The 16,632-nt window shown below is 48.2% G+C and overlaps 2 protein-coding genes and 1 long non-coding RNA gene across 6 annotated transcripts in view; 2 read left to right on the forward strand and 1 right to left on the reverse strand.

The window, feature by feature from the left end:
- Window positions 1-1,874: 1,874 nt before the first annotated feature.
- Window positions 1,875-2,400, reverse strand: LOC310762301. The gene is made up of 2 exons (XR_014547941.1): window positions 2,325-2,400; window positions 1,875-2,263 (listed from the first exon to the last, which is right to left on the reverse strand). It is a non-coding gene; the product is annotated as an uncharacterized lncRNA (long non-coding RNA).
- DYNLT2B (dynein light chain Tctex-type 2B) lies at window positions 2,209-6,103 on the forward strand (the record flags this gene model as incomplete). 2 transcript variants are annotated; one of them, XM_083612985.1, is made up of 5 exons in its annotated part: window positions 2,209-2,648; window positions 4,205-4,338; window positions 4,537-4,606; window positions 5,345-5,408; window positions 5,617-6,103. In XM_083612985.1, the coding sequence occupies 5 exons, from the start codon at window positions 2,224-2,226 to the stop codon at window positions 5,662-5,664; spliced, it is 741 nt and encodes a 246-aa protein (XP_083469111.1). In that variant the 3' UTR covers window positions 5,665-6,103. The 2 variants fall into 2 exon arrangements, with proteins under 2 accessions (XP_083469111.1, XP_083469112.1); XM_083612986.1 differs by lacking the exon at window positions 4,537-4,606 and having other exon boundaries at window positions 2,224-2,648.
- Window positions 6,104-8,929: 2,826 nt separating this feature from the next.
- Window positions 8,930-16,632, forward strand: part of PCYT1A (phosphate cytidylyltransferase 1A, choline) — a 39,338-nt gene continuing 31,635 nt past the window's right edge. Inside the window, exon 1 of one of the 3 annotated variants that reach the window (XM_083612875.1) lies at window positions 8,930-9,297. In XM_083612875.1, the coding sequence (XP_083469001.1) occupies window positions 9,025-9,297 (273 nt within the window). In that variant the 5' untranslated portion in view covers window positions 8,930-9,024. Of the gene's footprint in view, window positions 9,298-14,371; window positions 14,482-16,632 lie in introns of those variants that run through there. The other 2 variants (XM_083612876.1, XR_014547896.1) reach the window with 2 other exon arrangements.

The following is a 16,632-nucleotide window of genomic DNA, read 5'->3' on the forward strand; positions in this document are numbered from 1 at the left end:
GTTTGATCTTCTTGCAGTCCATGGGACTCTCAAGAGTCTCCTCCAGCACCATAATTCAAAAGCATCAATTCTTCGACGATCAGCCTTCTTTATGGTCCAGCTCTCACTTCCATACATCACTACTGGGAAAACCATAGCTTTTACTATACGGACCTTTGTTGGCAAGGTGATGTCTCTACTTTTTAAGATGCTGTCTAGGTTGGTCATTGCTTTCCTCCCAAGAAGCAGGCGTCTCTTAATTTTGTGGCTGCTGTCACATTACTGTGAGCCTAAATCATCAAGAAGGTAATATAAAAAGGGTGTCTGGAGGAGCCCCAGGTTTATATGTAAAGAAGTACAGTGATCATTCTTTACAGAGGATTGTGTGATGGCACAAGCTTTCGAGCTTTTAATATTGTGACTAACACCTATTGTGGGAAGATGAGTCCATTGTCTCGATTCAGCTCGAAACATACAGTATCAGAGACGTCCCGAGAAGTTCCCATTCAGAAGCTGCACACTTATTTCCTTTGCTGAATGGCAGCTTTCAGATCAGCAACAGAATTTCCAAGGAGACGGAAACAGTTGAATGTTGTACTTTCGAATGTCAGATTTATGACATGTGTCCTCTCGAGGCAGCTGGCCATCTTCGTGGCTTGGACTTCGTTTTGCGCGAAAAGTGGTTGCTCCTTGTAGTTATTTAATTGCAGTGTTTCATCAGCTGGTGTCTTGAGCAGCAACCTCTGGAAACAAAGGGCTAAAAACCAGTGTTGCTCTCCCAAATTATCTGGTCCCTTTTAACTTCGTATTTCAGCTGGTTGGCTAAAATCCCTTATTTTGGCTGCTGATCCCTTATTTTCGAGGCTGCTGGTCCCTTATTTTCAAATCTGTAACAAGCAGCAACCACTTTTCGCGCAAAACAAAGTCCAAGCTACGAAGTTGCTGCTGCAGTTCTGTATCTTTTCTCTCGTGCTCCATCTGCAGCTCTCAGTTCCACCAGGTGGGGCGGGAGGAAGGGGGGGAAATAGCGCCCGAAGTAAACCCGCAGATCAGACCATCTATGCTAGTCTACCACTACAAATCTGTGGGAGAAGCGCTTGCGGTCCTTCCTCCGCTTTCCCCCTCTACGGTTAGCCCTTGGAACACCTGCCTGCGCCTCCACCTCCTCCTCCACTCTCTGAACTGCTTTCTCTATGGTTGCCCTCGCTCTCCTCTCAAGGCTCCTCAGTCCCGGTGGGGAGGGGCTCCCGGAGCCAAGGCTGGTGAGAGGAGGCTGGAGGGGGGCGGGCTGGGCAGCTGAAATATACTCAGAGTCGCAAAGTGATTTCATGCTCTTTATTCAGCTCATAGTGGTGAGGAGGAATGAATGAATGTCCCCTCAAAGTATCTGCTTTATATACATTATTTACACAATGGGCCCCACGTGATTGGCTAATTCCTGGATTCTCCTGTAGGTCAATCAGGTTGCGGATTCACTTCCACCTGGGGGTGGATTGGGTGGCTCCTGTGGACCAATCAGACTGCTGCATTCCGGATCCTATTGTTTTAGGACCAATCAGACTGCTGCATTCTGAATCCTATTGTTCTAGGACCAATCAGACTGCTGCATTCTGAATCCTATTGTTCTAGGACCAATCAGACTGCTGCAGTTTGGATCCTATTGTTCTAGGACCAATCAGACTGCTGCAGTTTGGATCCTATTTAACTCAGTACATAACAGCAGCCAAGCAACACAGTTGGAGCCTCCCTCCTCCCTGGCCGGCAGGGAGGGAGGGAGAGGAGCTGCTTCCTTTGAAACCCGGGAAATTTAAGGGACATCCATCAATAGGGACAGCAGCGGGACACGGCGCTGGGATAAGGGACTGTCCCGCCAAATAAGGGACGGTTGACAGCTATGGGCAGGACCGGGCCGAGATGAGAATAGTTTCATTTAAACATTGGAAGTCGCCCGGCTCTGCAGTTTCTTATTTCTGTGACGCAAAGGTCAGAGGAGTCTTCCCTCAAAGAGATGCCCAAGTGTCTTGGCGCCGCACTTCTCTGCTCCCATATAAAACCAGAGCCCTGCTTTCTGTATAGAGGTGGCTAGAAGTCCCTCGCCCACCCTTTCGCCATGGCTTTTTTAAAGAAGTTCCACTCCAAGGGCTGCTCTATTGCTGTCTAGCTCTGTGGTGCCGGAAGCGGAAGTGGCGTGGCGTCAAGGTTTACCGTAGAGCTGACCGTATCTGTGCCGCGCCAGGAGCGGATATGGGCCGTCGTCGAGACCTCTCTAGGAATTTCTTTGGATCTTCGCTGCGCCAGAAGCGGAAATGGGCCGCCGTCGTGACCTCTCTAGGACTTTATTTGACCTTTGCTGCTCCGAAAACGGAAATACGTCAAGATCCCTCTAGGAATTTCTTTGGAGCTCTGCGGCGCCAGAAGCGGAAATGGGCCGTCGTCGAGAACTCTCTAGGAATTCCTTTGGTTCTCTGCGGCGCCGGAAGCGGAAATGGGCCGTCGTCAAGGCGACGCGCGCCGGCTTCTCCCCAGCGGGCGGCGGAGGCTGCCATGGAGGAGTCTCCGGCGCCGACCCCGTCGTCTCCGCGGGAGGCGACTCCGCGGCGCAGTCCCAGGCCCCACAGCGGCTCGGGTCCGGCCCGCACCTACAGCCTGCGGCCCGCCTTCCAGCACAAGTCAGTGGCCGGGAGGGGGAGGGGCCGGCAGAAACGAAACAGACAAGCCCCTCCCCCCCATAGGGGGAAATGGGCTCCTTCGCTCCCTTATTCACTCCTGCCCTGCAGGGAGATCAAGGCGGCGAGGCGGGGCTTGCTGGGTCCAACGACATCTGGATCCCACCAGGTTCTCCATTCCCCTTTGGAGGCCAGCAAGCATCACTCTTCCAGGGGCTACAAAGCCACCTCGATCCCTTTACGGTGGTACCTCAAGTTACATACGCTTCAGGCTACATAGGCTTCAGGTTCCAGACTCCACCAACCCAGAAATAGTACCTCGGGTTAAGAACTTTGCTTCAGGATGAGAACCGAAATCGTGCTCTGGCGGCACGGCGGCAGGAGGAGGCCCCATTAGCTAAAGTGGTGCTTCAGGTTAAGAACAGTTTCAGGTTAAGAACGGACCTCCAGAACGAATTAAGTACGTAACCAGAGGTACCACTGTACAGTGGTCCCTTGTTTCTCAAACCTTGGTACTCAAACAACTTGGAACCCAAACACTGCAAACATGGAAGGAAGTGTTCTGGTCTGCGAACTTTTTTCAGAAGCCAAACGTGCTCCGATTTGAGTGTTAAGCTGAGGTCTTTCTGTTTTTGCTATGTATTTTGCATTTTTGTTTTTGCAGCATTTTTGTTTTTGTGACTGTGTGGAACCCAGTTCAGCTACTGATTGATTGATTGATTGATTGATTGTGTGACTGCAGTACAGTGGTACCTCGGGTTAAGAACTTAATTCATTCTGGAGGTCTGTTCTTAACCTGAAACTGTTCTTAACCTGAAGCACCACTTTAGTTAATGGGGCTTCCTGCTGCCGCCGCGCTGCAGCCGTACAATTTCTGTTCTTGTCCTGAAGCAAAGTTCTTAACCCGAGGTACTATTTCTGGGTTAGCGGAGTCTGTAACCTGAAGCGTCTGTACCACTGTACATTGTTTATTGCTTTCATTTTATGGATCAGTGGTCTCGTTCGATAGTAAAATTCATGTCCAACTGCTGTTTTAGTGGCTGTTTTTAAAAGTCTGGAACGGATTAATCCATTTTGCATTACTTTCTATGGGAAAGCGCACCTTGCTTTTGGAATGGACTTCCGGAACAGATTAAGTTTGAGAACCAAGGTACCACTGTATTTTCAATAACTTTCAGATCCTTTCTTATGTTGGCTTGAAGCTGGCATACATTTAGTTCCCAGTCACTGAACTACTGCGCATCAGCACATATCCTGCATCCTAAGCCTTCCAGCCATGACCTGATACTTAATTGTTTGCCCATGTGCTGGGTGTCTGTTCATTTGTTGTATAGGAATGCCATCAGTCAAGGCCCTTCTTCACACCTGTATTCTCAAGTGGTACAGCCCCTGAAGGCTTAAACCATATGAAGATGTAAACTGAGTGTGAATCCTCTCAAGGATGTACGCCTGAAGTTTGGGAGTTGTCACGAATCAGACATCCCAGACTCCAGTTACTAGTTATACTGGTGGAGAGGAGATATAACTGTAAGCGCTGTTACGCCATTCTTTCCTATTAGATTCCGCCCTTCTACGGTGAAAGATTGTATCCATGAGGTGTTAAAAGAGGAGCTGGCCAGTGTACAGTACAACCCTGAAGAGATCCCACAGCTCACCAAATCCTTATCAGAGACAATCCTGGAAAAGCTAAAAGGTGAGAGCATGCGCCAAGAGTAATTGCCTTTTTCTTCCTATATCTTCCTGCCCAACTCCCCCACTCTTTCTCTCTCTTGGGCACACACACACCCTTGCGGATGTTCTTCCATCTGACCAAACATATGATGCGATAATATACAGGTGTGAAATCTTTCAATTTTCCCCAATCGTTTTTCTTCCCCATCTTTCTTTCTAGAGAAAGGTTTTCACCGGTATAAAATGGTGGTGCAAGTGGTGATCGGAGAACAGAGAGGCGAAGGAGTTAAGTAAGTTAGGCTTCCCTCCCTTCCCACCAAATCATTCACATTTCTTAATATTTTTGCACTGTGGGTCGTTGTTGTTTGTGTGTGTGTGTATGCGTTTGTAAATTGTGATATCTGAGGGTTGAGCGCTGCTTCATATTTTATCCCGAGCATTCTACAATTGACAAATTTACACAATTCCTCTAGGGACTTAATGCCATGATGTATTCTGACTTGCACAGCACACCCCCAACATTCAGAGCAAATTAAACACCTTTGTAGTGATAGCATGTTTGGTGTGGGTAAATCACCTGAAGGATTTCCATGCCTGTTCTCACTTTTTTTGTCTCCAGGTGGTTCTTCTGGGTTTCACCACCACAGAGCTGGAGGCATTGGGTTGCCTGCAGAACAGCTTCCACCCACACAACTGAACTTTCCCTCTCCTCCCCCTGCATGCCCCCCAAATCTATTCTGAGGGATCCCCACAGCCCTCCAGAGTAAATTTTGTAGGCATGCAAGGGGGAGGAGAGGGAAGAGCAGTTCCATTGCAGAAGCAAATTAGTTCCGCAAGCCCAATGACTTCATTATGTTCAACCAAATTGTCCTCTTCTTGTTTGGGATCAACCTTTCTATCCCTGTTGGGGGGGATTTTGGGGAAGCATTTTCAGCGTATCAAGGGAATTAACAGTCTCGAAATGTGGCTGATTGTCACCAACTGATGTTTTTCTTTGCCAATGGACGGTTCCTCATTTGTTTCTTCAGCATGGCTGCACGGTGCTTCTGGGATTCAGACACAGACAACTACGCTCAGGATATTTTCATGAATGTAAGTGATTTGCTGCTTTTGCCATGCATCACCCATTGAAGGCTGCTAAAAACCATGTGTCCTGATGTTCTCATGTGTAAAACCTACAAAAATTGCAGAAGAAAATTTCCATCATGCTTTTTACTGCACCAGATTCCCAAAGTCATGAATTTGTTTGCCTCTGAGGTCGTTTTCGCTCACGGAGGTGTTCTCCTTGTCATTTCCGCAGGACACCCTCTTCTGTGTGGTGGTTGCCTTTGGCTGTTTCTTCTACTAACACTGGTGAAAAGTTCAGAGAAGATCACTGTTTCAAATATATTTTTGAGGATGGACACTCCCGTCTACAAAATACATTTTCTACTTGATGCTTTTATGATGGATTTCTGCTGCTGCTGCTTTGTATATAGCTAGAGTTTTCTGCACAAGCCCCAGTGGAAAAAATGAGATACTTCTCTTACTTCTCTTCTGTTCCTTTCAACAAGGTTTGTACTGGAGAATTTCCTGCCAACTTCGACCCTATATTTACTTGCAACATTTTTTCTGCGATTGGTGCCTAATGAGACCCATCTGGTTACAACCATTACAAACAATTGAAATTTCTGGTTGCAGATTGATTGAGTTTGCTGGGAATGCTAAACTCGTGCTGCATCCCAGTCTATTTGAATGAATATGTTAAAATCTCACTGAGAATTGTATAAATGCACTCTATAATTTTACCGTGGATTTCTGCTCCTAAATTTGTCCTGAAAAGCCCTCTCTTTTTTACAACTTATATTTACATTCTCATTCCACACCTTCGCTTCTTCCACAAGGAACAAATTTTAAGAAACACCATGTTCTCTAGGTCAGGCTTCCTCAGATTTTGTTGGTAGTTTTCCTAACTGTTTGGCTCAGCACACTTGTAGGAGAAGGCTACGGCAGACCAACACTGCTACCTACCTGTAAGGAGAAGGCTATTTATGACATTTGTCATGCTGTGTCTCTGCAAAGTACACGTAAATAATATTTAGAATTGGGGCTGTCACTTGAATTATGAAATCTTAATCTATTAATTTATTGAATCTGCAGATAGGTGTAATATGTATTAGTACATACACACACAGTTGTGAAGCAAGCTGTGCTGCAGACACCATTCTGGTGAGAGAAAAGGAAGGCGCCTCATAAGCTGGAGCCAGTGTGGTGTAGTGGTTAAGAGCAGTAGATTTGTAATCTGGGGAACTGGGTTCGCTTCCCCGCTCCTCCACATGCAGCTGCTGGGTGACCTTGGGCTAGTCACACTTCTCTGAAGTCTCTCAGCCCCACTCATCTCACAGAGTGTTTGTTGTGGGGGAGGAAGGGAAGGGAGAATGTTAGCCGCTTTGAGACTCCTTAGGGTAGTGATAAAGCGGGATATCAAATCCAAAATCCTCCTCTTCTTCTAGCTTTGGTTTTAGATTGAAAACAATGCTACTTCTCCTTAATCTGCTGCCTGGTTGAGGCCCGTTTTGTCGTTAAATCAGAAGGTTATATAATTAAGACTGAAATCCTATGAGAACCTCAGAGGCTTCCTCGGAGTAAGCCATGTTGAACTCTGTGAGACTTACATCTGAGTAGACGCTCATAGGAGTGCACTGTAAATTCTGTAGCTAGCCCAACTTGGAAACTACATGATACTTTTTATGCACCCAAAGAGCTTTGTATGTATGCTTAGCAGCCCTTACAACACCACTGTAAGGTAGGCTTGTCTACTTTATTGACACCTTTCTAACAGCAGCACGGTCTCCAGACATCTGTAAGTGCTGATCTCTATGCAGGACAAAAAAGGCATAGCAGCAGGGCAGACCACTTATCCCTGGTCAGGTGGCAACTCTTCTGTAACGTAGTCCAGGATCAAGGGGACTGAGAGGTAACACAGGTCATCTTGGTGTGTGGTTAATGTCAGCTTTGAACCTGGGAACGCCCAGCGTCCATGCTTAGCCATCCTCTGTACCAACCTCTGTACCGGCCAAGTACGGCAGCCTTCCCCAGTCGGGCTTCCTCCAGGAGTTTTGGACTACAATTCCCAGCATGCAGAACCATGTTGACTGAGGCTGATGCGAGTTGTAGTAGGAAACCACCTGTGGGGCACCCGGTTGGGGAAGGATGCCAGAGGGTCACGCACCTCTTTACAGGCATTCATCTGTCAGGAGCTCATGATGGCGTACGTGGTCCTTCCTGCTGCCCCGCCTTATCCTCACAAAAACCTTAAGAGGTCAGTTAGATCGAAAGTTGGTGATTGCTCCAAGGGCACCAGCTCAGTGCTTCATAGCAGAAGGTGTTTAAACCCGGGTCTCTCTGTTCCCAAGCCCCACACACGACTCCGCGTCATATGTCTCCTTTTGCATATGTTTACCCTGCCTTTTGCACAACGGCTCCACCCCAGCTTGCAGTGAACACATACAACCAAGAATAAAATAAGACAATAAAAGCAGCAGGGGGCAGCATAAAGCTAGCCGGAAAAGCATGTCCAGTAACAGATCTCTTCTATTCATTGGAAAGAGAGGTTTCTTGCGATGAAAATGTCTCCATGTGACAGCTAGCAGGAATCCTGCACACTTAAGAGCAGGCCAGCATAAGAGGCCATCCATTTCAGCTCCCTGAAGCACAAATGGAAGTGTGACGCACTTAAAAATCCCTAATATATCAAAAGATCTGCCCAGGGCAGTGCTGAAACTACTCGATTTGCAGGGTTCATTTGGTCCTCAGTAACTGACAAGGCAAGAGGTGCGTTAAGTCATCTTTGGATAAAGGCATTCTAGAGAAACGACGATCTCACAGTATCAACAGTTCAGAATTTATCTTGGCTGCTGCTGGTGGTTCGTGCATGTTCATTTAATACACGAGATCACAAGATCCAGATGCCCCTTGTGAGATTTAACTCCTAGAGACCGTGCAGAGGGAGATGCAGCCTGAAGAACGACCATTTTCTGCCAACAGAATTTGCCTTTCGAAACCACAAAAAAAAACCTTTTAAAAATCCCATGTTCAAACAGAAAGAACAATTTAACAGGACAGGTATTAAACACGGGTCAATCCCCGTTAAACAGGAGCGTGTATCCCAGGGCCATACTTTTGAGTCGAGCTTCCACCTGGTTCTTTAATGCCCGGATTGTACTTGAGAACATTAAAAGAGCTGCTTATTCGGTGTCAGACCTCTGGACCAAGGCTACAAGTCTGCAGAGTCGTTCGCAGCCTTGCAAGCTTCCATTATTTTAATCGAAAGACGCCAAGGACTGAGCGTAGGATGTGTGCAAGGAGATCGGCTGCAACAACCCACCCCGCTTTTTGTCACCATTTCCTTTTTTAAAAAAACAAAGAAAAGGCTATTTCTCAGGGTTCTTCATATAAGCAAAGCTGCTCTCTGGGACCTGTGCAATGGGCCTCCAGCCCAGTAGGGGGGAGGTAGCCAAGCGCCCTGAAGCAGCTACTTCTGCAGCTCACTTCTATGTAGCAGGAAATGTCTTCCTCCGCAAGTGAGCAATGTCACCCCCTTGTGGTCTGCAAAGGGGGTGCAGCTCCAGGAAGTGGGAGGCCGCAGCGTGCTTGGCCCCTCCTCCCGCTTCCTCTGTTCCCCTCCAGTTGCTCTTCCGCACCGTGGCCCACCCTCCACCCTCTGGCCATGGCAGACAAGCCACTCAAGCACAGCAAGAAGTCCAAGCGGTGCCTGCTGTGTGAAGCGCCCTTCTCTGGGGCGGCCGAGGGAGACCTGTGCCCCAGGTGCTCCCTGACCCCCCTGGCCCCCGTGCACACGGCAGAGCCCGGCATGGAGAGCCGGTGGCGAGACACCAGGGCCCCTTCCCCTGCGGGGAGCTGCGGCTCCGGGGACGACACGCAGGGCCAGGAGCAAGAAGAGGACAAGGAGGAGTCGGGACAGCAGCTCCTGGCCGAGTGGGTAAGTCCCAAGTCTCTCTTCTTTTACTTTGCTTCTGTTTTAATTTAATTTCTACTTTTGTTTTTCGAGACCTCCAATCTCAGCCGCGTTGGAGCGGCTTATTAAGAAGGGAGTTGCCTCTGAACATGTACAGAGCGCCATTACCTCTGCCCAGAAATTGGGAGAGTCGTGGATTTCATTAAGAGCCCACCCCCAGATTAATTCAGATGCTCCAAGTGCCCCCATTTCCCAGGGGCAGTTCCAGATTTACAGCAGCCATCCTGGTTTCTGATCTGATCCCGGAATGTCCCGCTTTTCCTTAGGACTGCCCTATTTTCTTCTAATAAATGTTGGAGGGTATAGAGTTATGCAACCCCCAAGCCAAGGAGATAAGTAACTACAACTTTAGAAGGCACCGGAAGGCAGCAGGAATTTTTAAATGATTTGATTTGTTTTTATATATGTTGGAAGCTGCCCAGAGTGATTGGGGCAAGATGGGCAAGGGAATAATGATGATGATGATGGAATTGGACGCCCCTATTTTCATCAGAGAAAGTTGTCGGGTATGATAAATCATTGGTGATTCACCCATTGCAAGCATGTCCTAAGTGTTAGGCCTGGATTCTATTGAAAAAGCATTCAGGCTCTGCAGGATCCAAATCTCCCTTTTTCCAGGATGGTTGTGAACCGCCTGAGATCTACAAATAAAGGGCAGAATTCAGTAATAATTTTCATACATTAGCTGGCGCTCTTTGGTGGAGCTGTTTTGCTGAATCAATTTAGTCCCGTTTGCCAAAGGGCCATGGCTCTCCAGTGGAGCCAATGGTGCATGTGAAAGGTCCCAGGCTCAGGTCCTTGTCCCCACCAATTGAAAATGATCCCTGTAAGCAGGTAGTAGAGGACCTCTCTCTCTACCTGAAGCCCTGAAGATCTGCTAGCAGTCAGAGCAGACACCAGCACAGGGTAAGATGTACAAAACAGACTGACTTGTTATGAAGCATAGACATTTAAGTAGATCTGTATCTCTTTCACGAATTAACCAAGGGTATGCGATAGAGCCATTTAGCCAGATTTTTATTATTACCTTAACTTGGGTAGTATGTTCTGTTCCTCTGGAGTGCAGCTGCCGATCCACTTTAAGGCTAACTCTTTTTTATATTAATAAGTGTGTAAGAATTGCCTTAGGGACGCAGGTGGCGCTGTGGGTTAAACCACAGAGCCTAGGACTTGCCGATCAGAAGGTCGGTGGTTCAAATCCCCTTGACAGGGTGAGCTCCCGTTGCTCGGTCCCTGCTCCTGCCAACCTAGCAGTTCGAAAGCACACCAGTGCAAATAGATAAATAGGTACTGCTCCGGCGGGAAGGTAAACGCGTTTCTGTGTGCTGCTCTGGTTCGCCAGAAGCGGCTTAGTCCTGCTGGCCACATGACCCGGAAGCTGTATGCCGACTCCCTCGGCCCATAAAGCGAGATGAGAGCCGCAATCCCAGACTCGTCCGCGACTGGACCTAATGGTCAGGGGTCCCTTTACCTTTAAGAATTGCCTTAGCGTGCAGAAGCTGTGGTTTTTTAGCGAGCTCGAGCTCTTGGAAGGGTTGGCGCAGTTGCTAAGGCTGTTATTTAAGCTCTATGCACCTAAACCAGAGCATTAAGTTCCATTGAACTTGGTGGGATTTGCTTCTGAGCAGAGTTGCATAGATAGGGGCTGTGGTGTAAACAGACCCAGGGGCGCATTTACTATGAAACTACGGATGCTTCAGCTTTAGACTCCCTAATCCCAGAGGGGCCCCAGAATCGACTTCAGTCCACATTGCTTAAGTTTTTTGGGGTCTAGTAGACAAACGACTCAAACCAATTTATTATTTGTTGTATATATTTCAACAACCCCAAAGTTTGCGAGTTAGCAGCACAGGTGTTGTAAAGGTGTGGCGATCTGCCGTGGAACAACCCCATAGAAGAAGATAACAGTGGTTACACAAACATCATTGCTGGTTGCAAAGGGGGGCCCATGACAGCTTCAGGGCCCCAAAAATGTAGGTCCACCACAGAACGGACCACAACCAAAGTAGAGTTGAGGATGGTGCATTTCAAAGTAAGAGGAACAGGGAACATTCTGTAAATCAGCAGGAGGGTTGGTGAGCCTAGGTAGCAACGCAGGGGGACTGTTAATGGAATCCTACATTTTAGTACCTCTATGCTTCTCTTTGCCTTTTGTCTCATACCTTTTTGGGAGATAGGAAGTTGTACGGTGCCATATACATAGGCACTTTCAGTAATATGAAATGATTATCTGGTTCAGAGACTGACAGTGCAGTCCTATCCCCATCTACTTGGAAATAAATCTCATTGAATTTAATGGGGCCTATTTGTTTACTGCATTTTCAGACCATTACTGTCTCCCAAGTTGGACGTGGGTGGCGCTGTGGGTTAAACCACAGAGCCTAGGACTTGCCGATCAGAAGGTCGGCGGTTTGAATCCCCGCGACGGGGTGAGCTCCTGTTGCTCAGTCCCAGCTCCTGCCAACCTAGCAGTTCGAAAGCACGTCAAAGTGCAGAAGCGGCTTAGTCATGCTGGCCACATGACCCGGAAGCTGTACGCCGACTCCCTCGGCCAATAAAGTGAGATGAGCGCCGCAACCCCAGAGTCGGCCACGACTGGACCTAATGGTCAGGGGTCCCTTTACCTTTACTGTCTCCCAAAGTGACTCACATCAGGGGGACATAGGCTGCATACACACGATACCTTGAAAGCACATTTTGCCCCTCAAAGAATTCTGGGGACTGTAGTTTCTGGAAGGCTACTGGGCATGGTAACTTGGGAAGGGGTAAACTACAGAGCCCAGATTTCTCTGAGGGGGAATGTGTGCTTCGAATGTGCTTTAAGCGTAGAGTGTGTACACATCCAAAGAGACCTTGCCTTCAGGCTTGAAAACTTAAACAACAAGAGTGATATAAGGGAAGCAGAGGACAGGGGAAAGGCAGAGAAGGGAAATCAAGGCTAAAACCCATTCTGAGAACATGTTTATAGCATTGCACTGTACTGTAAGTTACAAATTAAGAAGACAATTCCTCAATTTTTCCTTCTGTCAGAAATTAACCAGATGTCCCTAGGCAAATTTACTTAAAATGTATAGCCCGTCACGCCTCTGGTATTCAGAGGAGGTAGCATTAGATTTAAAAACTACATCCACATGACTGCAAAGTGGAAACTGAACAATGCTATGCATTGTTAGCATTACACAATGAAAAATCACTACAGTACTGTATTGTAACAACAACGCACTGATATCTTAATATTATGCAGTTAGTCTCAAGCACACGGCTTTTAACCACAGTGGCACAATGCAATATTTGTTTTAGGAGAATGTTTAATTATGCACTGCTGTGCTGCTATGGTTTCGAAAAACTAGGCAAGCAGCAGCATATTACTGTAGGACTCCGTAATGCAAAGTATGGCCAGCATCCCCGAAATCCTCCAACGAAGGGCGGTACAGTGGTACCTCAGGTTACATATGCTTCAGGTTACATACGCTTCAGGTTACAGACTCCGCTAACCCAGAAATAGTGCATCAGGTTAAGAACTTTGCTTCAGGATGAGAACAGAAACCGTGCTCCGGTGGCACGGCAGCAGCAGGAGGCCCCATTAGCTAAAGTGATGCTTCAGGTTAAGAACAGTTTCAGGTTAAGAATGGACCTCCGGAACGAATTAAGTACTTAACCCCAGGTACCACTGTATAGAAATTTAATAAATAAATAAATGAATGAATGAAAAGGGTGCCCAGAAGGGTCTCACCACACAACCACAGAGGTAAAACTACAGGCCTAGAATTCTTTGAGGTGAGGGGGAAGAATGTGCTTTAAAGGCATGTGTGTACTCAGCCCTAAAATATGAGAGAATGGGATGGGGGCTGAATGCTAAGACTAAGCTTTGGGCCTGGTGGCAAGGTTTGTTTGCGACAACTACAACATCCCTTTATTATTAATAATACCATTACTATTTACTGACTGTCCTTTTATATTGCCTAAGGCAGCCCAAAGTGGCTTACGAGCACATGTGTATGCCTACAGATCATAGAGTCGGAAGGGACCCTGAGGGTCATCTAGCCCAACCCGCTAGGGGCACGGGAGGAATCTTTTTGCCTAATGCTGGGCTCGAACCCATGACCCTCGGATTAAGAGTCCCGTGCTCTGCCGACTGGGCTATCAAGGCAAAACACGGCGGGGAGGGAGGGAGAACAGGCCCAAGCCCCCGCCAAGCACAAGGCCGCGAAAGGTCTGTCGCTTTCCTAGTGGGACTGGGTATGGATTGCTGTCCGTAGAGCGTAGGAGGCTCTTCGTCTCAAGAGTTGTGGGTTCGAGACCCGCGTTGGGTGGGGTGGGGTTGGACTAGATCAGGTGCCCCAAACACAGCTGTCAACGTTTCCCTTTTCTTGCGAGGAATCCTATTCGGAATAAGGGAATATCCCTTTTAAAAAGGGGAACGTTGACAGCTATGCCCCCAAACTCGGCCCTCCTGATGTTTTGGGACTCCCATCATCCCTAGCTAACAGGACCAGTGGTCAGGGATGATGGGAATTGTAGTCCCAAAACATCTGGAGGGCCAAGTTTGGGGGTGCCTGGACTAGATGACCCCCGGGGGTCCCTCCCGACTGCAGAGAGAATAATTGGGTGCACTCTTCCCACCTTAGATCAAATCTATACTGCCAGGTGCCATAAGAAAGCGGCAGAGATAGCGCAGGATAGTGCACACCCCGGAAATGATCTCTTTCAGCTTCTGTCTTCTGGAAGAAGGTACAGGGTTATAAAGGCCAGGACTAGCCACCTGAGAAACAGTTTCTACGCAAATGCAATTCTGGTTCTAAACGCAGCATAAGGGGTCTCTATAGTATAGAGTACTTTAAAAAGGGGTTTCAGAGTTTTTAGGGGGTTTTGAATGTTTTATGTAGTTTTTCAATTTCATTGTTCTGCATGGGACAATGATAATAAAGATATCGTATATCAAATATATCACGCTACGCTATGGTTCTATTTCTCCCATCCCCGGAACCTTCCGCCTCTGGGTGGCGGTTTCCGGGGGGAGCAGAAAAGAGAACGGACCGTTTCGGCCGGTCCGTCGCCGGGAGGGTCCGGCCGGAAACACTTCCGGCTCGGCCCCGTTGGCGCTGCGCGAAGGGGAGCTGGAGAGCGGAGACCGAGGGAGGCAGGCGGGTAGGTCGGGGCCGCGCCGGTCGGGGCCGGGGGTCATGGTATTGGGGAGGGGGCTTGTGTGAGTGCTTGGCCCGGGCGAGGCCCCCCTGACTCCCTCCTGGAGGGGAAAAGGGGGGCCCTAAATCCCTTTCCCCCCATAGAGAGGGGGGTCTCCCCTGCCTGGTGATGCCTCTCGCCTGAAAGGGAAGGCGGTGGGGCTGGTTGTGGGCGGGGGAAATACAGGAGGGGAGGGCGGCGTTGCTGGGTTTTCTTGGGGGGTGCGATCCCCCCCCAAAAAAATTATGGTGCTTGAGTGACTTCAGAGCAACCCATCGCAATCTCTCGCAGCCCTAAATAAAAAGGTAAAGGGAACCCTGACCATTAGGTCCAGTCGTGGCCGCCTCTGGGGTTGCGGCGCTCATCTCGCTTTACTGGCCGAGGGAGCCGGCGTACAGCATGTGGCCAGCAGGACTATGCCGCTTCTGGCGAACCAGAGCAGCGCACGGAAATGGCGTTTACCTTCCCGCTGGAGCGGTACCTATTTATCTACTTGCACTTTGTTGTGCTTTCGAACTGCTAGGTTGGCAGGAGCAGGGACCGAGCAACGGGAGCTCACCCTGTCGCGGGGATTCGAACCGCCGACCTTCCGATCGGCAAGCCCTAGGCTCTGTGGTTTAACCCACAGCGCCACCCGCGTCCCTTCGCAGCCCTAAATAGGGTTGCCAAATTTAGGAGAGCGAAAGAGAGGACGCTATGACGGCCATTCAAAGGAAATAAAGGCAGTTTACTTTACCCCTGAAGAAGAGGACGTGTCTTGGATAAAGAGGACACACGGCAGCCCCCAGCATGAGGGTCCCTTTGGGGCTCGTCGCATACGCAGATTTGTAAATCTGTCTGCGCATAGCTGCCCAGAGCTTCAGTGCATGGTATTTTGCCATGTATTGTGTTTTTAATTGTATTGTGTTTTTAACATTAGGTTGGGAGCCGCCCAGAGTGGCTGGGGAAACCCAGCCAGATGGGCGGAGTATAAATAATAAATTATTATTATTGTTATTGTTATTATTACAGTGCTACCCCGGGTTACATACACTGAAGGTTACATACGCTTCAGGTTACAGACTCCGCTAACCCAGAAGTATTACCTCGGGTTAAGAACTTTGCTTCAGGATGAGAACAGAAATCGTGCTCCGGCGGCAGTGGGAGGCCCCATTAGCTAAAGTGGTGCTTCAGGTTTTAAGTACAGTTTCAGGTTAAGAACGGACCTCCAGAACGAATTAAGTACTTAACCCGAGGTACCACTGTATTATTATTATTATTATTTGACATACCCTTTTAAGCATAGGCATTTGGAGAGGATCCCTAACTTGGCACACAGAGAGAGAGGACCCGAGAGACAGGTCAAAGCTGTATCAACGTGGCGTTTTGCATTGAAACAGGGGGCAGTCCTGTATGTACAGGACAGGCGGTTGTAAGCATCTGGTTGTAAGCATTGGCGTTGACAGGGCTTGGGACAGGGTTGCGATACACCTGGGGGGTCGAGGAGGTGCTGCTCTGCACTTTGGTGGGGACCACGACCATTATGGGAAAGTGACCCCAGGGGTCTGTGTGGGAAGGGGAGGAGGGCTAGGCAATTAGCCCTGCTTTAAGAGAATCTTGTACAAATATTGGGGGGGGGTGTAGCCAGGAGTGTGTTTTTTAAAAAAGAAATACAGACGGAATGGGAATTTTGTATGTATTTCTTTATTAAACCTATTAGGCTTTTGTCACTAGGCCTCCCAGCGACTTACATTAAATAAAAATATATGAACATAGATAATGCCATAGAAAAAGGTGGGGTGTTATATCATATTTCCGGATTCCCTCAGAAGGTGATGGACTCTCCTTCGTTGGAGGTTTTTAAATTGGATGGACATCAAGTGAGGATTCTTCAGCTGTGATTCCTGCATTTCAGGGGGTTGGACTAGATGACCCTCAGAGTCCCTTCCAGCTCTACAATTCTATGATTCTATGGTAACATGCAACATATGTAAAAACAAAAGCCCAATGAACAGTAATAAGCAATGCTAGCCATTAGAAATGGGTATTGTGTTTGCTCAGCTTGAAGCAATGCCTTGGGGTGTGGGGGAGAGACTTATTGGAAATGCAAAAAGCTGATGGTGTTGTTTGGTGGTT

Source organism: Podarcis filfolensis (assembly GCF_964270895.1).
Source record: "Podarcis filfolensis genome assembly, chromosome: 5".
Lineage (NCBI taxonomy): Eukaryota > Metazoa > Chordata > Lepidosauria > Squamata > Lacertidae > Podarcis > Podarcis filfolensis.